General features: G+C 43.4%; 1 protein-coding gene across 1 annotated transcript; it reads left to right on the top strand.

The window, feature by feature from the left end:
• The first annotated feature begins 129 nt into the window (after window positions 1-129).
• Window positions 130-22,168, top strand: Ppp2r3c (protein phosphatase 2 regulatory subunit B''gamma). The gene is made up of 13 exons (XM_028869719.2): window positions 130-311; window positions 4,151-4,278; window positions 4,647-4,751; window positions 5,320-5,432; window positions 8,145-8,242; window positions 9,475-9,545; window positions 12,263-12,395; window positions 14,195-14,250; window positions 14,327-14,402; window positions 15,096-15,232; window positions 19,404-19,541; window positions 20,045-20,104; window positions 21,868-22,168. Exons 1-13 carry the CDS (start codon window positions 254-256, stop codon window positions 22,054-22,056), a joined length of 1,362 nt encoding a protein of 453 aa, XP_028725552.1. The 5' UTR covers window positions 130-253; the 3' UTR covers window positions 22,057-22,168.
• The last annotated feature ends 31 nt before the right edge of the window (window positions 22,169-22,199 follow it).

The following is a 22,199-nucleotide window of genomic DNA, read 5'->3' as shown; positions in this document are numbered from 1 at the left end:
CTCCTATAAGAAAAACAATTTTTCGTCTATTTCATGTCTGCTTTTCGCCCCTGCTAGCGGGATCGCCGTATCCGGAACAGACCCAGCCTTCGGGTTTTTGCCTCTGCCGCCGGGGCTTCCGCCCGGGTCCAAGATGGCGTCCGGGCGTCCTTCTTAACTTCCACCTGCCTTGGCGGCGTCTGACGTCGGAGCTGGCAGTGGGTGGGGCGGTTAACAACCCGCAAATGTAGGGTCCTCGGAGCGGGAGTCGGCCATGGACTGGAAAGACGTGCTCCGCCGGCGCCTGGCGTCGCCCAACAAGGATCCGAAGAGTGAGTGCGGGAGGGACCGCCCGCTAGATAGCCCGCCCCAGGCTAGAAGTGGCGCAGGGGCCTCGGGGAGGAGGAGGAGGAAGTGCGAGTGCGGCTTTCCGCGTCTGGGAAACTCACCTGACAAAGGAGCCGGAGCCCAGGGTGCTGTTAGCGATCCGCGGAGGGCTGGCCCAAACTTCCCTGGTGAATGACCTGCAGGGAACAGAAAGCGCGACTGTGGCCCCCGCTTTCCACGATCTTAGGCTTAGGAGGAATAACTGAGACCCTGGGTTCCCGTCGAGCTTACCAAGACCTATAATAATTCATCCTCATAGCTTTCCCCCGAGACAGGGTGTTTTACCATGTAGCCCAGGCCAGCCTTGCCTCAGTTTCCCGAGTGCCTGCCGCCTTTTAACTCTTTTTTCGCTGAACCCTCCATTTTAAATATCATTAGTTCGTTCCCCGGTCCTTCACACTTGCTTGCCGGTCAGTCTGATTAAATTAAAGGATTTAATTCCACACCAGCACCCAGGCAGCTGAAACGAACCGGCTAAAGAAAAACAGAACCGGGCTAGAGAGAGGTCTCAGCCATTAAAAGCTAGACTCACCACCAAAAAGAAAAACAGGACCATGGTGAGTCCTCACTTAGACTCCCATGTCCACTAAGCTGAAGTATGTGTTTTTAGTCGCATCTGCAAGAAGAGCATTTGCTCTCCACACTTAATTCCCCTCATCTTCCCAAGGCTCCAGTCAGCCCTCTCCATTGTTCACCTTCAATTGATGAACTTGTTTTCAAATACGTCTGTCTCAAAGAGGAATTAGAGACAGTTAAAAGAGAACCTTAACTCTTTCCAGTTACCATTTCTCTGAGGTGTTAGGTATCTATTCTTACACTCAACCTTCACCTTTAATTTGAATTGTCACCAGGCAGTGGTGGCACACACCTTTAATCCAAGCTCTCAGGAGGCAGAGGCAGGTGGATCTCTGAGTTTGAGACCAGCCTGGTCTACAGATAGAGTTCCAGGACAGCCAGGGCTATCTAGAGAAACCCTGTCTCTAGAAAAGAAAAGAATTGTCTTTACTCCTATGTGAGTCCCTCCAATCCCTCACTAGATTACATTCCTTTCCATATACTCACTGGCTTCTCTTCAGTTTTATCCTCTCTCATCCATTATCAATTTTTTCTTTTCTCCTCAATCATTTCCATTACCACTAACAAGCATGTTGTGAGAGCCTGCATGCATGAAGTGTACCATGTTTGTGCAGTGCCTGCGGAATGAAGGAGAAGGCTTTAGTGTAGCTGTGAGGGAGAGGTCAGCCAGAGGCACCTGGAAGGCTCCAGACTGAGTATGAACAGCAGAGTAGACCAGGCCATGAGAGATGGGGAGAGAGGAGAGATGGGAACCAAGAGCAGAGCCAAAGTCCAGAATGGATGAGTGATGGAGGATCAGAAGCTGGAGGAAGGGAAGCCCGGCCCCTGGGCTGGAGACCTTTAGGGCAGGAGGTCGGGTGAGAAGTGCTGGGAGAAGCCACAGGTACTGAGGAAGGCTGAGAGCTGGCCTGCACCTCAGTTAGCCCTTTGTCCCTGCAAAGGCCGGAATGGGGTATTGGATCCCCTGGAGCAGGAGTTACACATGGCTGTGAGCTGCCGTGTGAGCGCTGGGAAACAAACCCAAGCCCTCTCCAAGAGCAGCAAACCTACAGTGTTTACTGCTCTTAAACCTACTGAGTTCTCTCTCCAGCTCCCGACCAATGTTTGCTACATTCTCTTCACCTTTACTAGGAATACTACTACTGCGCCATGAGTGTGTAACAAATTATCTGGATTGTGTGGATAGTGTTAATAGTCCTACTTAAGGCTGTTGACATCAGTGCGGTAGATCCCATCCATTGACATCAGTGCGGTAGATCCCATCCATTGACACCAGTGCAGTAGATCCATCCCATCCATTGACACCAGTGCAGTAGATCCCATCCATTGACATCAGTGCGGTAGATCCCATCCATTGACACCAGTGCAATAGATCCCATCCATTGACACCAGTGCAGTAGATCCCATCCATTGACACCAGTGCAGTAGATCCCATCCATTGACACCAGTGCAGTAGATCCCATCCATGTGCTAAATCTCATTTGCCTTCGAAGGGATGTATTCACAAGGATAGCCCTTTACCTTTATCATCAGGCTTTCTTAATCATTTTCATTAGCATATAAACATGCTGGTATTTTTCCCAGTTAAGAAACTTTCTCAGGCTGGGTGGCGGCGGCGGCGGCGCAGCACGCCTTTAATCCCAGCACTAGGGAGGCAGAGCCAGGCGGATCTCTATGAGTTATAGAGTGAGATCCAGGACAGGCACCAGAATGTCTCAAAAAACCAAAACAAGAAACAAAAACTTACTGTCTCTTATTCCTGCTTGTAAAGAATCATTAGTGACCCCTTAATGGCTAAATTCATTGGTCCTTTTCAATTCTCATTTTATTTGCAAGATTTTTCAGTTTTCTCCAATTGTACTAAACCATACTAAAGAAGCCGTAGGCTTGGTTCAAGATTAAAAGTTAACATGACTGGTACAAGAAATGCTATGAAAAGCACTGAAGAATCCCCAGTGTCACCTTTGGAAGAAAATGAGACAGAAAAGTAGTTTGGAGAAACTAGATGGTGGAGTTGAAGAGCCCAATGAGGCTGGCGTCAGATATCCCTGAGGTGCTGAGTGATCAGAGGTGATCTGGAAGTGTGTTAGAGCCTGTGCTTTCAGAAGAGAGCTAGCAGGGATCTGGGGTCTAGCTGCGGTCACTCTCATCTATAACCCCAGCCCTGGGGAGGCAGAGACCCCGGGCTTGTCACAGGCTTGCGGCCAGCCTGAGGGACAGGGAGACCCTACTAAAGGAATAAAGGAGCCTGGCGTCTAGGGTGCAGCTCAGTGGTAGAGTGCGTGCATAGTGTGCACACCACCCAGGATTTGAACCTCAGTACATGCTGGCTCCATAGATGTTTATCCTCAATGAAGAAAAATGGCCCAGGGAGAAAGGTACCTGTCAGTAGCAGCCAGGTTAGAGGGCAGTGGAGCTCTGAGTCTTGAGCCTCAGAGTGCTGTTCTTTGTTTCGTTATTAAAGACCAACTGCGGTCCTGGAGCCAAAATTGTATCAGGTCAGGGGCTGTGCCTGCTCTGCTTCCTCTGGCCGCAGTGGCCAGCACAGGACCCTTTACAGTAGGTGCTCAGGGGTGTCTGTTCTTGTTTCTGGCACTGAGACTTGAACCCAGGGCTCTGTGAATGCTGCCTAAGCACTCTGCCCCTTGAGCTGTCCCCCTAGCCCTAGCAAATACTTCTGATAGGATGAATTGAAACACTGCAAAGGTTTGTAAGTGAGGCAATGACCTGAGGAAGAGGCAAGCTTCAGTGATAAACCCAAGTACAGGGAACACCTGATCCTCACTGGACTGGACAGTTCAGTGGTTGGTGTAAGGAGGCCTTTTCAGTAGAAGGCAGTATTTCAGGTTAGTCCGTTCAGCATCTAAACACAGTTTTGAAGGCCTTTCTGTCACTGCAGATGTGTTTTGTTTTTTTTGTTTTGTTTTGTTTTGGTTTTGGTTTTTCGAGACAGGGTTTCTCTGTGTAGCTTTGCACCTTTCCTGGAACTCACTTGGTAGCCCAGGCTGGCCTCGAACTCACTGAGATCTGCCTGGCTCTGCCTTCCGAGTGCTGGGATTAAAGGCGTGCGCCACCACCGCCCGGCACACTGCAGATGTTTTAACCAGACTTTACTGTATAGGCTATCCTGAGTAAAAATAATATTTGGTGTTTGTGCCTTTTCTCACCTTTTTATTTTATTTTATTTTATTTTTGCTATTGTTACTAGGGAAAAAAAGTGAACAAGAATTAAAAGATGAAGAAATGGATTTATTTACCAAGTACTACTCAGAATGGAAAGGAGGTAGAAAAAACACAAATGAATTCTATAAGACCATTCCCCGGTTTTATTACAGGGTAAGTGTTGTTTAAGTGGAAGTTCCTGAATCTGTAAATGAAATGTGATTTCAAAAGTGGGATCCAAAGCATATATTTTTTAAAACAGAGGATTACATCGAACATTTTGTGTATTTTATTACAGTTGATTTATCACTGTGAGAAAATACTTTGAATCCACTAAAATCTTGTACCAATAAGTCGGTCCAAGAAGGCAAAGTTATTACTCCCCCCTTTTTGAGCTCTTCCAGTTTTTACTGTAGATATTAGTAGTAAGAATACTGTTCGGCGATGTAGCCTCATCAGGCATGCTGGCTTTGCCCACACTGTTAAGCTAGTCCTCTTTAATTTGATACTGATGTAAGGTGCCTTTTCCAATGTGATTTTAGTTGCCCGCAGAAGATGAAGTCTTACTACAGAAATTAAGAGAGGAATCTAGAGCTGTCTTTCTACAGAGGAAAAGCAGAGAACTCTTAGATAATGAAGAATTACAGGTACGAGTGGACTCAATGGCTTTAGCTGTTATCCATTTCTTTCTTGTACTTAAGTTGTGCAGGATTTTGTTATGCCTCTTTGGATTCTCGCTGCAGAGTAGTACTCCATAGGTTTCTGAAGCAGAGCTTGTATACGTGTACCAGAATCAGCTGCTGAACTTGCATGGCCTGATTTCCAAGGATAGTGCTCTTAAGGTTTTGTTTCTTAAGTTCCCACATGATCCTAATGAGTGGTCAAGGTTTGGAAAAGAGTACAGTATCGTCATCCTCAGCAGAAGTCCAAATCCTAGGCCCCTGCCAAAGTATGACTTTAGGCAATAGACTTGATACCTTTATGCTTCAGTTTTCATGTGTAAAGTAGATAGTGCCTACGTTAGATAGTTACATGGATTAAAGAAGTAGTATGTTTTGAAAGCTTAAACTTTAGTAAGCACAATAAGTGTCAATTATTTTATTAGTAGTCAAAGTAATGGGGCATAGATTCACCTTTATTAGACAGAAATGGTGCATTTACATTCTTAAATACATCGTTAACTTACAACATTTCCGTTTCCCTAATTCTCTTAAGAACTTATGGTTTTTGCTGGATAAGCACCAGATACCACCTATGATTGGAGAGGAAGCAATGATCAATTATGAAAACTTTGTGAAGGTTGGAGACAAGGCTGGACCAAAGTGCAAGTAAGGATAATGTGACTTAAAGAGGACCACGTGGTGGACGCTGGCATTGCCTCAGATGTCAGTGGAGGGACATCTGACTTACCACTCTAAGTGACTGAAATGTGATAAAATTATTTAGAGTCAAGGAAAAATTGGAGGCTGGGGAGTGGCTTAGCCTGTCGGATCCCCAGTGATCGTCGTATAAAAGCTGGGTACAGTAGCATGTGTGTGCAGCCCCCAGTGTTGGTAGACCAGAGGTGGGCAGACCTCTGAAGTTCATTGGCCATCCAGCTCCTCAACTCAGTGAGCTCCATGTTTGGTGAGAGAATCTGTCTCAACAAGTAGGGTGGAGAGCATTGACCCCTGCCATCAGCCTCTGGCTTCTGCATGTACCTACATGCACATATGCCCACAGCCACACAAACATGTACTGTACCACGCATACAGAGGTGTTGGTGTGGAGTTAGTAAGAGCAGTAATACAAAGCTGGGGGTGGGGCACCTGTTTGTAAGCCCGGCACATGAGAGGTTGATGCAGGGGATAATCACAAGTTCAAGGCCAGCCTGGGCTCCATAGTGAGTTCCTGTCTCGGATGAAAGAGAGAAATAGGATGCGTTGGGCACGGTGGTACACACCTTAATTCCAGTACTCTGGAAACTGAAGCATTCAACTTAATGAAATAGAATAAAACTTACAACAACAACAAAATAAAGGTACTATGAAGTTATTAGGAAAAATAATACCACTGAGTATGGCGGTATACACCTTTAATCCCAGCACTCAGTGGGCAGAAGCAGGTGAATCTCTGTGACTTTGAAGCCGGCCTACTCTGCATAGCAAATTCCAGGCTACCCAGAGCTACAAAGTGAGACCCTATCTCAAAAGAGGGAGATAGAGAGAAGGAAGGATGATGGGGTGTAAGGGTTGGGGGGGAATACCAAGTTGGACAGGGTGGCATATGCCTGTCATTTAGCACTCAAGAAGCTGAGGCAGGAGGATTGTAAATTCAAGGTTAGTTTGTGCTGTACTGCATAGCAAGATCCTGTCTTGAAAAAAAGGAAAAGAATAAACAAAGTAACGCCATTTAATGATTCTATGTGTTCATTCTTTTTTTAAAAAAAAATTTATTTGTTTGTTTTTTGATTGGTTGGTTGGTTGGTTTTTCTGGACAGGGTTTCTCTGTGTAGCTCTAGAGCCTTTCCTGGAACTTGCTTTGTAGACCAGGCTGGTCTCAAACTCACAGATACCTGCCTACCTCTGCCTCCCGAGTGCTGGGATTAAAGGCCTGCCCACCACCACCACCCAGCTTATTTATTTATTTTACATGCGTTGATGCTTGCCTGTATGTGTGTCTGTGTGAGGGTGCTGTATCCATTGGAACTGGAGTTACAGACAGTTGTGAGCTGCCATGTGGGTGCTGGGAATTGAACCCAGATCCTCTGGAAGAACAGCCATTGCTTTTAACCTCTGAGCCATCTCTCCAGCCCTTCTTCATTCCTTTTAGAGATTTACTTTTTCCTATTTATAGTCTTCTAAATATAAATATAATAGAAATACAAATCAGATTTCACTTACCTTGAAGCCAGTTTTAAGGGCACACAAAGGTAAACTAAATGATAAACTCTGCCATCCAAAGCTGTATGAGTAGAGGATGGAGTAGGTGTCTACAGCCAAGAGCTGGCCGCCTGAGGTGCTGGCTTCACAGCCAGACTGGAGATGCATACCCAAGAGCAGGAACTGCACGGTGTCCAGACTCCAGTGGGCTTTCGTGGATGTTTAGTGCTTAATGATAGTTTATATACTTACATGGTCTCTACAGCAACCCACATCCACTTGAACACACAATATTTTCTATTATGTGCTTAGAAGACCATGATACTCCTTTGGGACAAACTCTTTAATGTAGTTTTTAAACTATTAATGCTGTTCAGAATTTTGAAATATGAACTATTAACTCAATTAAGATTATAGATAACCTTTAAGTACTACATACTCATGACCAGTGTATTAAGTCATTTACACTCTATCTAATGTCCTAGCAAATTTTACTACAAGATGCTCAGCGTAGACACCAGTGGGACATGCTTGGTAACTGATCCCACAGGTAGAATTATGGCCATGAATTTAGTGTCTGCTGCTTTGTCTTACTAGACTGTCCTGAACTCACTGCGTAGACCAGGCTGGCCTCAAACTCACAGAGATCCACCTGGCTCTGCCTCCCAAGTGCTGGGATTAAAGGCGTGTGCCACCAACACCCGGCCCTCCATTATCACCTTTATACACAGAAACAGGAGCTGGAATACCAACCACTCCGATTTCATTCTCCTTCCTTCCTAAGGTGTGGTGGGTAATGTGATAGATGACTATCCAGCAGCCCTACTGATTTTCCTCCTGCAGCTTAGGGGCCCCACTCTGCATCCTGGCACTGGAGGGCGCCTCTACAGATGGGCCTGCCCCTCACTGTGGCTAGGCCAAGGAGCCGTCACAATAGGCAACTGAGCCCAGGCTTTAGCAGGTGAGGGCATGCATGTACCTAGGTCTCATTCTTTGAAGAATGCAAAGAAAGAATGCAAACATTTATAACTTACTGTTTCAAATTTTGAACTATGAGGAGTCTTTATTGTCTCTTACTGTGATTTTTAATTGTATGAATTTATGTTGTTTGCTAATTCTTGTAGAGGTCATTTTTGTACTATGCTGGTAGACCATTTTAATTTTTATTTCCTTTTTTAGGCAATTTTTTACTGCAAAAGTCTTTGCCAAACTCCTCCATACAGATTCCTATGGGAGAATTTCCATCATGCAGTTCTTTAACTACGTCATGCGAAAAGGTGATTTGTTGTGTGTGTGAGTTTGAACTTTCGTCTGGAATCAAGTAGGCACTGGCCTGTGCTGTTCTATTATTTTTCCCTTGTGGCATGTTTTTTCCTATGCTGTTATGGTTCTGCTGTGCACTGTACAGAGGTATGATTTTCTGTATTAAAACTGAATTCATTATTTTAAACAAAAGCCTTGTGTACCCTAAGACCGGTGGCAAAGCAGAGATGTCAAAAGCAGAAACCCTTTTTCTTTCTTCTGGGTCACATGAACTGTCCCCAAAGGGCTTTCCTAGTCAGTCTGTCCTGTTGCCAATGTCCTCACTTGCTGAAGTTATGTCTTGTAATGGTGTGAAGGAACAGATGTACGCACAGGGTAGAAAGGTGTGGTCGAGGTGTGACCCTGAGAGTTTCACACGCTCTGCACAAGTCTGTTTTGTGGTTGCTGGTAAAATGTTGAGACTTCTTAAGCTAAAAGGGCTGGTTCCTGATCTGTGAGATCTCTGCTGTTTAAGTAAGAAAGCAATTGCTGTTCATAAACATCTTGAGAGGAACAGATTCTAATAGAGAGCTGAATTCATCAATTGGTATGATACTGTAAGACCAAGGGACTGCTCCCTCACTGGGAAATCCGAGCCTTCCACAGCCTGCCTTAGTGACATGTATTTGTCTTACATGCTTGAACAGTAAAATCACTTCAATTCTTTTAAAAAGCAGAACATGAGTTTTAATGGGTGGTTTGAAATAATTTCAGGTTACTGGTAATTTCATTTCATTATATATATATGTCTGAAAGGATGGTCTCAAACCCACAACTGTAGTCTTGGTTTCAAGAAGCCTGTATTAAAACATTTTGGAGTTGTTATGAATCTTCTAAGTGCTATATGGCCTGTGGAATCTACGTGTACCATTGATAATTAATAGATTTGACTGCAGTAATTAACCTCAGGAGATACGAGCTTCACTGAAGACACAGTGTGCCGGCTCTCCCTGTTGGATGGAGCACAGGTTTACAGTACCCCGAGGGCGTCCGTTACTGTAGTAATCATGGCAGAACTGTTGGACTCTGCCAGTTCATGGCTTTTTTCTTTTGGTTTAAGTGGCTCAGGGGTCACTGGTCACTTAATTATGGCTTTATGGAGTTCCGGAACTGGCCTACACGCCTAGTCCAGTATCTTACTCTTTTTATCTCAAATGCTGAAGAACAGACCTGAGTATTTACATGTCCTTTTCTTGTTTATTGTCAGTTTGGCTGCATCAAACCAGAATAGGACTCAGTTTATATGATGTTGCCGGACAAGGGTACCTTCGGGAATCAGTGAGTATTGATCTAAATCTAATAAACGTTATAGATACCAAAATATTAACATTAATCATCGCTAAGTAAGTTGTTACTTACAGTTTACTTTGGTTTTGTCTTCATATCTTTTGTTTGCCTGATTTTACCTCTGTAAACATGTTAAAGTTAGTATATAGTGACCACATAATTGATCTGTAGGCTCTTCCAGCCCTTTAAAAAACAATCTTTTGATCTTTTTAAAAGGAAAATGAAGCTGAGCATCATAGCACATGCTTGTAATTCAAGCACTCTACAGGCTGAGGCAGGAGGATTATTCAGAGTTCAGGGGTAGCTGAAGCTCCATATAGAGTTCCAGGCCAGCCTGAGCTATAACAAAACAATCAATGAATAAATAGAATGTATTTAAAAATGGTTGATGAGAATGGAGTGTGGTGCCCCATACCTGTAATGCTAGCTTAGGAGGCCAGGATACAAAGACCCTGCCAAGCTGGTTAGGACTGTGTACTGAGACCTTATCTCTGAGATCCCAGGGGCAGAGATGAAGACGGAGAACAATACCGAAGAAAAAAGCTTTGGAGTCTGTTTCTCCGTCTCCTTCGTATGTGTGTGAATTGTGCGTGTTCGGCATGCGTGCAGGCAGACCTGGAGACCTGAGGTGGAGGTCAGGATCATCTCCAATCCCTCTTTCTTCTTCGTGGAGGCAGGCTCTTTGAATCAAACCCAGAGCCTGCCACATGGCTCCTTTGCTAGGTAGCTTTCTCTGGAGATTCCTGGGGCAGTCTTCCAAGGCTGACGTCACAGGTGGACCGCCACGCCCACTGCATTTACAGAGGTCCTGGGAGCTGAACTCCAGTCTCACACTTACAAAGCAAGTGCCCTAACCACTGAGCCATCTCCTTAGCCGGCCTCCTAGGGGCTAGAAAGAGATGGGGTAGGGCTCACATGTGCCACAGAACACGTAGAGACTGAAGGAAAACTTCATGGAACCGGGCCTCTTTTCCACCTTTCCACAGGATTTTAGTACTCAGGCTCGGGTCTTTCGGCCCACACAGAAGTTTGTAAGCCATTCACCTCGCCAGCCTGGCTATTCTCATGGATGCATTATTTTATTATTTTGATAAAGACCAGGAAGTTTCTCTTTTATAGACGAGAGGAAAACTCTGAAGTGGCTTTGCTTTTACCCATAGGTTTATATCCTGTAGGTATTCGTGTCGTTAGGCCTGGTTAGGAATGGGTTAAATCCTCATGACCCAAATGGCTGCGCTACTTACCTATTTTGGCAGTAATCTAAACTATGTGGCTCTCTTTTTGGGGGGCTTATATTTTTTCTCCAATATGGAGTCCTCTTTTACAGCTACGGGAGAATATCAATAAAGCCAATGAGTTAATAATTATTCAGATATGTGTTTTGATCATCATCTTATCCCTTCTAAGGAAAGAGTATCGTTCTTGTGCTTTAAGTTTCAGATCAACATTGCAGGAAAGGGCTCTTGCCTGTCTCTATACAAATGGAGCCAGTGTGGCTAGACCAAAGCCAAAGTGGCGGGTGACATCAGGGAAGTTGATGGTGATCACATACAGAGCCTTTTAGGCTAGAGTGGAGAGTTCAGGTTGTATTCTGAGATTCAAAAGAAGCCAGTGAATGTTTCAGTGAGTTACCAGGGTATGATTTGGTTTGGGTTTTTGGTTTAGTTTTTTGTGTGTGAGTATGTGGAGGTCAGAACAACTTATGGGAGTTGGTTCTCTCTCTATCATCTGGACCTGGGAATTGAGACCAGGTCATCAAGCTTGGCTATAAGCCCCTTTACCCACTAAACCATCTTGCCTGGCCCCTGGTTTCTAGTTTTAAAAATCATTCTGGATGAATTATGGGAGATTCTAAGAGCATAGGATGGAGGCAGAAATAGTAGGCTGCTGTCTGTGGTAGCAGTGTGAGGCAAAACTGATAGTGGCCAAGATGAATGGTGGCTGTAGAAGAATTGAGAAGCACTTGTCAAGCTCAGTACTTAAGAGGCTGAGGCAGGAGATTACTCACAAGTTTGAAGCTAGCCTGAGATACGTAGTGAGACCTTATCTCACCACCACCACCACCACCCTAAAACTACCCCCCAAAAGCTAAAAATAGATCCATTCAGTTGACATTTTGGACATCCTACCACCACCTCTATCACCCAGAGAGAGAGAGATCGCTCACCTTGCTGCTCGATCGGACGTGTGTACAGGGAATGGGACACTGGTAAGGGAAATGGAAAGACCAAAGTTGGGAGAAAGCAGATGAAAGCAGGAGGAGCTGGGAAGAGCTCATTCAGACACCAGGTTGAGGAGCCTATTCTTTTAGGAACTTAGATGTCTCTATCTACCAGGCACACATGTTTAGAATGTCAGAGCAAAAAATAAAGTTGCTAAAATAAATGTAAAGCACCGCAGGAGACTTGTATTTGATCATTTGAAGTTTGTAAGACAAAGTCTCACGTTGCAGCCTTTGTAACCGGCCTGGCCTGGAACTTGCAATGATCCTCCTGCCTCTGCCTCCCAAATATTGGGACTATAGGTGTGTGCCAGGGAGTTTTAAATATATTACCTTGGGTCCTAATGTTGTTTCTCTTGCTGTATAAAATCCTCCGAGCAAAGCAATCTTAAGGGAGAGGGGGTTCATTTGGCTTACAGTCCAGCTTCTAGTCTGCCATAGCGAGGAAATTAAGGCAAGACATTTAACCATTTTGTTTTGTTTCCAGGACTTAGAAAACTACATCCTGGAACTTATCCCCACTTTGCCACAATTAGATGGGTTGGAAAAATCCTTTTACTCTTTTTATGTTTGCACAGCAGTTAGGAAGTTCTTCTTCTTTTTGGATCCTCTAAGAACAGGTAAAAAAAAAAAATAGGTAATTTAAATATGGGGATATTATTTATTGCATACTATCTCAATAGTAGACAAGTCTCTTCCATTTCCCTTTGTTTTCTAATGTTGGTGACATAATCTGGCAAATCTCAGAAGAGTGGGCCAGTGTATAAGACAGCCACAATGCCTTGCTTTATGTAAGGATCTTTCACATATTCTCGCACTGACTATAACCAGCTATTCGATGGTGGGATATCTCCTACTGTCTCAGTGTTCTGTTGCTGTGCAGAAACATGATGACCACTGCAACTCTTTAAAAGAAAACATTGAACTGGGGCTTGCGTACAGTTCAGAGGTTTAGTCCATTGTCATCATGGTGGGAAGCATGCAGGCAGACGTGGTGCTGGAGAGGTAGCTGAGAGTTCTACATCTGGATCTGCAATCAGCATTTGAAACCTCAAAGCCCCATGACACACTTCCTCCAACAAGGCCACACCTCCTAATCCTTGTCAAGTAGCATCATTCCCTAATGACCAAGCATTCAGATATAGGAGCCTGTGGGGGCCATTCTATTCAAACCACCACACCTACCCTCGTAAGAATTTCCTTCATGCTGGACGGTGGCAGCGCACACCTTTAATCCCAGCACTTGGGAGGCAGAGGCAGGTAGATCTCTGTGAGTTCGAGGCCAGCCTGGACTACAGAGCGAGTTCCAGGAAAGGTACAAAGCTACCCAGAGAAATCCTGTCTCCAAAAAAAAAAAAAAGAATTTCCTTCACACTGGGGAGGCAGATTCCTGTGAGTTTGACCTAGTCTACGTAGTAAGTTCTGGGACAGCCAGAGTTACATAGTGAAACCCTGTCTCAAAAGGAAAAAAAAAAAGTTTCCTTCATCCCTCAAAATGTGACCTGGATGACCAGTCACTGTCACTTCTTCCAGTTCTAAGGAGCCACACAATTACATGATCTGCTATCTGGTGTATGGCATAATTGCTCTCTTCTTTATGAAAAACTTGTATTTGAGAGGCATTTTACTATAATGTAGTCTTTATCTTTCCTAAGTGGTGGCCAGATTAGTAAACACAGAACCCCCAATTTTTCAGTGAGCTACCCTTTTAATTAGTTAGTTAGTAGGCAGAGCCTCACGGCATAGCCCAGGCTGTCCTTGAACTCACAAAGATCTGCATGCCTCTGCCTGCTGAGTGGCTGTGATTCAAGGAGTGCATCACCACACCTGGCAAAAGAAAGAGCGGCTTTGGTGACATTGACGACAGAGGCGCTGGAAGCAGTCTTTCAGACACGTGAGCCTTACCGTCAACAGCGGAGGTGACATTGACGACAGAGGCGCAGGAAGCAGTCTTTCAGACACGTGAGCCTTACCGTCAACAGCGGAGCGTCTCTCCAGCCCCACCCCTCATTACCAAGATCGTCCCTAGTTGCAAAATATGACATAACTTTTTTCAGGTTCTGATAGCACAATTTTAGTAGGAATTTACTGCTTAGCTTCTTATAACTGGAGGCATGAGGCCAGCCTGGTCTGCAGAGTGAGTTCCAGGACAGCCAGGGCTACACAGAGAAACCCTGTCTTGAAAAACAAAAAAAACAAGTAAATATGTAGAGATTTTGTGGGTTATTGGGGTTTGTTTTGTCTTTTTGTTGGAGTGTTTTTACTTTGCTTGTGTGTATGTGTGTTTTCAATGTTTCAAAATAAGGAACCTAAGAGCTAGATGTTTATCATATGATTATATGATTGCCTTTGTAAAATAACACCTTTAAAAAATAAGTTGTTCTCAAAATGAAATTGTGTTTCATTGTATTTTTTAAAGGGAAAATCAAAATTCAAGATATTTTAGCATGCAGCTTCCTAGATGATTTACTGGAGGTAAATATTTATTAAACTACTTAATTTTGTCACATGATAATTGCTATTTTCTAATTATATTTCTGTGTTTCTTTAGCTAAGGGATGAGGAACTGTCCAAAGAGAGTCAAGAAACAAATTGGTTTTCGGCTCCTTCCGCCCTGAGGGTCTATGGTAGGATCCCCTCTAAAGTTCCATTACTCAGATCTCTGTTTAGACACAGGCGGTTTACTTAAGACCAGAGTGTTCTCCCACCTGAGGGTCAGTACTCCAGGTTACTAAGATGCCCTTACTTTACTACTGTCTGAACGTTTGGAACTCCTGCATAGTTGCTATGCTCTGTTTTCAGCAGAACAATGCAATCTGATTCATTTTCATGGGCTCGAACAACAGCTATTGTCCTATTTTGATAGAATGCTGTTGTCAGGATGCACAGAGACTGGTATTGGGGAACGATTTGGATTTATTGAATCTCATTTGTTTTCAATAATATCATTTTGGATGGTCTCCTGACTCACTTAGGATCCATTATTGCTGACTTAAGCTGAAAGCATGTAGGTGCTTCCTGTTGACCCACCAAGTTTAGAAATCTGTGAGCGTTCTAACTGGTTGTGAACTGAAAACAAAACTGTAAGTGAAATAGGCCACAGATCACAAGCTTCATAATGGGCTTTTTGTGGGAATTTAGCTTAGTAGTTGTTCAATCAGCATTCGAAGGATGGCCAACTACTACATGTAAGCCACAACCTTTACTGCCAATCAATCAGACTGTTAGGTCATAAAATGACACCTTGTTAATGTCCAGCCTTTGTGATGAATTAGAAACTATTTTGGTCCTGAATATGTTCCTATGTTCTTTTTTGCAAGGTCAGTATTTGAATCTTGATAAAGATCACAATGGCATGCTCAGTAAAGAAGAACTCTCCCGTTACGGAACGGCAACCATGACCAATGTCTTCTTAGACCGTGTTTTCCAGGAGTGTCTCACTTACGATGGAGAAATGGTATTGAAATCTGCTGATACATTTAAAAAATCGAGGCTCCTACAGTTTCCATAAGCTATTTTCTTGATGTAAATCAATAGTTTTTTTGTCTGTCTGTCTGTCTTAAAGATAGGGTCTCAGGTAGATCACACTGGCTTTGAACTTGGTTTGTGGTCAAGAATGACCTTGAACTCTTGACCCTCGTGTCTTGCCATCCCAAGTGCCAGAACGACAGGAATGTACCAGCATGCCTTGCTTCCTTCAGCATTATTAATACCAGTCTGTAACAGGTTCTTAAAACTAATATCAGTGGTTAATAACCGGTCTTAAAATGTTAAGTCAGTGGAATTTCTTGACATTCTGAGTCTGTTCTTAAGGAAATTCAGTTAAAAATCCTTCCTTCTGGGCTCAGAATTTAATATTTTCTCATTTCATTGTCAGGATACCTAGGTATACTGATACTCATAATAAGGAGTGTGAACTAGTAAAAAGAAGAATCTGAACATTCAGTAAATCCTGTAAAACATTCCTCCCCCATCCCCACCCCCACCCCCAGACAGGGTTTCTCTGTGTAGCCCTGGATGTTCTAGAACTCACTCTGTAGACCAGGCTGGCCTCGAACTCAAAGATCCACCCGCCTCTGCCTCCTGAGCACTGGGATTAAAGGTGTGCACCACCACTGCCCAGCCTGTAAACTATTTCTATATAATAGTTCAGTCATTAAATTGCCAGGTCTGACACAGACCGTGTATACTCTGACTTAAGTCAGGCCCATTGCCTTAATCATTTGAGACAGAGGCCCCCTCTGTTGCAAGGCTGGTTGGGACTTACTGTGGAGGCACTCCTGCTGAAGTTCCCAGTGCTGGGGTTTGGGTGTGAAGCTACCATAGCCAGCTAAATGTGAGAGTCGTGTTGGATTACTGTGTCTACATTAGTAGCTGAAGATAACTAGCATGCAGTTGTCCTTTTCCCTCTCTAGTTACACTTAATTTAAGAACGTAGATCTTAGATTATATAGATTATACAGGTGTTATAGAGAGGTAGGGATTTTGTTTAATATTCCCTTTAATGTTTTTAAAACACTTGAGAAACAAAATGTTTTAGTGGGTGGTGGGAGACTGGGTCTCACTATGAAGCTCTGGCTGGCCTTTAACTCACTATGTAGACCAGTCTAGACTTAACCTTGCCTCTGCCTCGATGGTGCTGGGGATTAAAGGCATAGCCACCATGCCTAACAAGAAAGCTTTTTTAAAAAAAATAAATAAGATTTCCCTCTGTAGCCCTCACTGACTTGGAACTCACAGAGATTTACCTGCCTTTGCCCTCTGAGTGCTGAGATTAAAGAGGCGGACCACTGGGCTGGAGAGATGGCTCAGAGGTTAAGAGCACTGGCTGCTCTTCTAGAGGTCCTGAGTTCAATTCCCAGCAACCACAAGGTGGCTCACAACCATCTGTAATGAGATCTGGTGCCCTCTTCTGGCCTGCAGACATCCATGCTGTATACATAATAAATAAATAAATAAATCTTAAAAAAAAAAAAAAAAAAAAGAGGCGGACCACCACACTGAGCTTTGATAAGAAAAATTCCAAAGAACATTTTAAAAATCACTCTCGTGGCTATTAAAAACATGCAGAAGCCAAGCGTGGGGGTGCAGACCTGTAATTCCAACACTGGAAGATGGAGGCAGGAGGATCATGAGTGTAAGGTCAGCCTTGGCTGTATGAAACCGTTTTACAAAACAAACAACAGAAGGCCACAGAGTAAAACTGTTCTGGGGCTCGGAAAGGTGATGTAATCCAGAACTCAGGAAAACGGGGCAGGGGAATTTGGTTTGAAGTCAGCATGGACGAGGCTGTAAGCCACTGGCTCTCAACCTGTGGGTCATCACCCCAGAGGACCATCGGCAAACGCAGATATTTACGTTATGATTCATAACAGTAGCAAAATTATAGCTATGAAGTAGCAATGAAAATAATTGTACGGTTGGGGTCACAACAGGAGGAACTGTATTAATGGGTCACAGCATTAGAAGGGTTGAGAACCCCTGGTGTAGAACATCTTAAAACAAACAGAGAAACAGTAAGGACACGATTTTCCAGACCAAGGCTACTTAAGACATAACCGTACAGATGAGTGAGCTCTTACGTTGTATTGTGCCACTGTGTGCAAGCAGGTGGTTAGGCAGCACGGGGAAATGACCCCACAGCGCTTGACATAACCGCTGGAGTCTCATCGTAAACTGATACCTTCTGGGGACTAACGGAGGGCATGAAGTGGATGGAGTTAGGCCATGGGGAAGCTCCAGCTCCTTAACTCATTTTTGCTTTGTTTGTTTTTGTTTTTAAGATTTATTTATTGCCGGGCGGTGGTGGCGCACGCCTTTAATCCCAGCACTTGGGAGGCAGAGCCAGGCGGATCTCTGTGAGTTCGAGGCCAGCCTGGGCTACCAAGTGAGTTCCAGGAAAGGCGCAAAGCTACGCAGAGAAACCCTGTCTCGAAAAAAACCAAAAAAAAAAAAAAAAAAAAAAAAAAGATTTATTTATTATGTACACAGAAGAAGAAGCCAGATCTCATTACAAATGGTTGTGAGCCACCATGTGGGTGTGGGGATTGAACTCAGGACCTCTGGAAGAGCAGTTGGTGCTCTTAACCTCTGAGCCATCTCTCCAGCCCTTGTTTGTTTGTTTTTAAGACAGGATTTCTCTGTGTAGACTGGCTGTCCTAGAACTTGCTCTGTAGACCAGGCTGCCCTCAAACTCAGAGATCCACCTGCCTCTGCCTCCTGAGTGCTGGGATTAGAGGCGTGTGCCACCACTACCTGGTGCAAAGAACATTTTTAATCGTATTCTATAAAATCTTTTCCAAGAATGTGAACTTCTTTTCCAAGTGAGCATTCTTTTTTTATCATGTAAGATAAGTATTCTGCCAGGCATGGTGGCTCACATCAGTAACCACAGCTCTCAGGAGGCTGAGACATAAGCTCCTTGAGTTTGATGCCAGCCTGAGCCACATAGTGAGTTCTAGGACAGCCTGGGGTGAGTGAGGCTGTTTCAACAAGCAAAATGAACTAAAAACGCAAGTAAGTAATCTTCAAGTGCCCCTTTCAAGATGCAGGCATTCTGTTCTGTCCATGCTTCTAGCTTCCATTCGTCTTTTTAAATTTTTCTGTTTGTGTGTGTGCAAGTTTACATGCCTGTGTGTATTAGAGGGCTACAACTTTAGGTGTCATCCTTAGGAATGCCGAGACAGGATCTCTGATTGACCTGGAGGCACTAATTAGGTTAGATTGGCTGGACAGCAAACCCTTAGGATCCTCATCTCCACCTCTCCAGCATCAGGACCACAAATGCATGCCACCATCTCAGACATCTTTGCATGGGTCTGGAGATTGAACTCAGGTCCTCATGCTCGTGAGGTAGCACTTCACCATTGAGCCAGCCTCCTCATTCTATTGGAAACCATCTGATTTCTTGTTTCTTTGGTTTTGGGGAAATAATTGCAGGCCCATGCTGGCTTAACTCAGATCCTCCTGCTTCAGCTTTCAGAGTTCTGGGTTACAGACATGCCACCAAACTCAGACCTGATTCTGGTGACTGGTTCCAGAATCCATTTCGAGTATCAGCATCCACAGATGTTCCCTGTGCTGGCTCCAGTGTTCTCACATCATCTGTGGTCTACTTGTAATCCCTAATAGTATAAATGCTATGTAGTCATACTGTGTTAAGTACTAGTGACAGGAAAAGCCTACGTTAGGTGCAAATGAAAACTTTTACCCAAATATTTTCAGCCCACAGGCATTGAACCCACAGACATGGATGAGTGGGTTCTGAATAGTAATTTAAATAAACTGATGTTCATTCTAGAGAAATTTTTCAAAGAAACTAAAATGAAATGACATAAATTTAATGGCAGCATAAAATAACTTAATCACTGTCTTGACAATTCTATAGTATGGAAGAAAATTATAGTTTAAGCAAATCTTCAAAAAAATGAGCTGAGTTTCTCGGAACTGTCCTAGATTAGTGCCTACATAGACTTCCCAGAAACCAACACTAAATGCACAAATGGATTTATTTCATATTTAAAAAAAAATAGTTAAATTTGCCACCTCTGATTACAGTCCCTTCATCTTGGCGGATGCTCATTTAAAGTTCCACTGCAGACCCTGTGTGAATGTTCTCTCTTCTGTAGGACTATAAGACCTACCTGGACTTTGTTCTTGCCTTAGAAAACAGAAAGGAGCCTGCAGCTCTGCAGTATATTTTCAAACTGCTGGACATTGAGAACAAGGGATATCTGAATGTCTTCTCCCTCAATTATTTCTTTAGGGTAAGTATGGTTTGGGCACAGGAGCATTGTTATCCTTAGATATATTAAACTATTTGGTTTAAATTACTTATTGACAGTTTTACCTAGCTTGATTATAAATTTAAAAGGATTCCTATAATAAATAGATTTAAAGTGGAAATCAAGTCTGTTTGTTTTGTTCCTTCTCTGTTTAGGAAATATATAATAGTAAAGTCAAGCTGACTTTCTTACGCATCTTTTCAGTATTCTCTTTTGGAAACAAATGTGAGGGCTGAGCTAGTTTTGGAAAATAGAAACTGCAGCCTGCAGCCTTAACCCTCCTTCCTCTGCCAAGTTCTCGATAGCTCGGTGTAAGCGTAGAAAAGGCCAGGGGTGTGTTCGCCCCGTTACAGGCTGGAAGTGGAGCAGTCGGAGAGACGCTGAAGCTGAGACTTACAGTGTGGGACTGTGCAGGAACCGGGGGAGAAGGGCTGGGAATTATGGACTTCACTTTTCATTTATGGATTTATTTCTGTTAAATACAGGCCATACAAGAACTAATGAAAATCCATGGACAGGATCCTGTTTCATTTCAAGATGTCAAGGTTAGTCTTTTATTTATTTACATAACATCAGATAATATAACCATAATACTAAGTAATGTTTTATCCAGTTTTATATGGAAGTAATTTATGAACTAGGAAACACCATTCCAAGTCAGATTTTTGCTGTCACTTGTTTGGAACTGATTCTTAAATCATCAGAAATAGAGACAAATTTGGATTTACTGATTGATATAGTTGATGATTTCACTGTTCATCTTGTGTTCTCATGGAAACATTCATTCATTTTATTTGAAGAGTGTCAGCTTGCATCCTTGAGCAGTCCTTTTCATTATACTCCACATCAACTGGAGGACTATTCAGATTCAAGACCTTTTTTGGTGCGCTGCCTCAAAGAGCCTGCATGCTTTGATCCATTTGATTTAAAGAAACGTCCACTTGCGATATGAAAACTCGGTCCTGGGGCTGGAAGGCCGGCAAAGCCGTGAGAGCGCCAGAGCCCTGCATTTTATCCCAGCACTCTGCAGGCCGATGCCGGCCGGTCACGACCATCTGTAACTCAGCTCCAGGGACCCGAGGCCCACACGGAGCATTCACACAGATACATAAACAGAGATCAGGAAAACCACCGTTACATGAAACCCACGCTGCTCCCTGGCACGTAGTCAGCAGTTCACCAGTTAGGAAGAAACATCCAGCAGGACCTTTTTAGTTTAGTTGAGTAACATAATAAAATACCCTAACCAATTTAACCAAGAGTAAGCCTGAAAGGACTGTTCTAAGACAACACTTGGGGGAAATTCCAAACTTTGTAACATGAATTTAAGAATCAGCACTTGAATCTTCAACTAGTCTGGAAAGAAGAATGCACAGTTTAAAAGTTTATATTTTATGAACCTGAGTTACTCTATAAATTTGTTTAATGTAACTGTTTATAATGCTAACTACTAAATATTCTTGAGTAATTTTACGACACAGGATTAGAACATGTCCGGTGGTGGTGGCGCACGCCTTTAATCCCAGCACTTGGGAGGCAGAGGCAGGCGGATCTCTGTGAGTTTGAGGCCAGCCTGGGCTACAGAGTGAGTTCCAGGACAGCCAGAGCTACACAGAGAAACCCTGTCTTAAGAAAAGAAAAAAAAATTAGAAAACACAGGTTATTGCCTTGCAAATATTTCTACTGTATATTTCATACCATAGAAGAGGTTCTTCCATGAACTCTAGTTAAGTCTTGGCACAGTTTTGTTATTTTGCATGACTAATTCTTAATATGGATTTCCATTCTCCCCATACTGGGACTAGAGTAAAGGTGCTGTGATTATTGAAGTGAAGTTTTGTCACTGTCTCTGAACCACTGGAATTTTTAATATGTAGCTCAGCTCTTAGTTAAAAGGTGTGGTGACATAACTTAGTGGCAGAGTGCTTGCCTGGAGGGACATCTTGGGTTTGATTCCCAGCACGGGGGTGAAAAGGTTTTGCCCAGACTTTGCCCCACCATTAGAAGGCAATAAAAAGTAGAAGAGCAGTTGGTTGCACTCAAAGAATACTGTAGAAGACGGCTCTGCCATTAATTAGCTGTGAGCTTGGATTCCATTCTGAGCCTGTTTTTGTCATCTCTGAAATGAGAGATAATTATCAGACAGCTAAGGAATTGCCCAAGAAAAGTCTGTGTTAAGGAGATGCCTATCAAGTGAAAAGACTGGAATAACAGTTGTACAAGAATTCGAAGTCCACCCTGAATTTTACATCACTGTGTGACAGAAATCACTTTGCCCAGCTTTCATTATTATCGCTTTCTCTTACAGGATGAAATCTTTGACATGGTAAAACCACAGGATCCTCTGAAAATCTCGCTTCAGGATTTAATCAACAGTAATCAAGGAGACACAGTCACTACCATTCTAATTGATCTGAATGGCTTCTGGACTTACGAGAACAGAGAAGCCCTTGTTGCAAATGACAATGAGAACTCTTCAGATCTCGATGACACATGAGCTCTGGAGACTAGACCGCCTTCCTAAAGATGCCTGAATGCTGCATGCAAAACCTGTGCCGCAGAATCCTCAGAAACATTCTAAATAAAACTCATCACATGCCTGTACGACACAGCAAACAGCTTGCTTACTAGAGTTTTGGT

This window comes from Peromyscus leucopus, chromosome 14 (assembly GCF_004664715.2).
Source record: "Peromyscus leucopus breed LL Stock chromosome 14, UCI_PerLeu_2.1, whole genome shotgun sequence".
Classification (NCBI taxonomy): domain Eukaryota; kingdom Metazoa; phylum Chordata; class Mammalia; order Rodentia; family Cricetidae; genus Peromyscus; species Peromyscus leucopus.
Note: the sequence above shows the minus strand (reverse complement) of the source record. Positions and strands in the feature narration are given on the sequence as shown.

Excerpts from the sequence above, each read along its gene's own strand:
- Ppp2r3c (XM_028869719.2), top strand. The coding sequence starts at position 254 with ATGGACTGGAAAGACGTGCTCCGCCGGCGCCTGGCGTCGCCCAACAAG. Across the intron at positions 12,396-14,194 it reads TTTGGATCCTCTAAGAACAG|GGAAAATCAAAATTCAAGAT; the intron begins GTAAAAAAAAAA and ends TATTTTTTAAAG. Across the intron at positions 20,105-21,867 it reads TTTCATTTCAAGATGTCAAG|GATGAAATCTTTGACATGGT; the intron begins GTTAGTCTTTTA and ends TTTCTCTTACAG.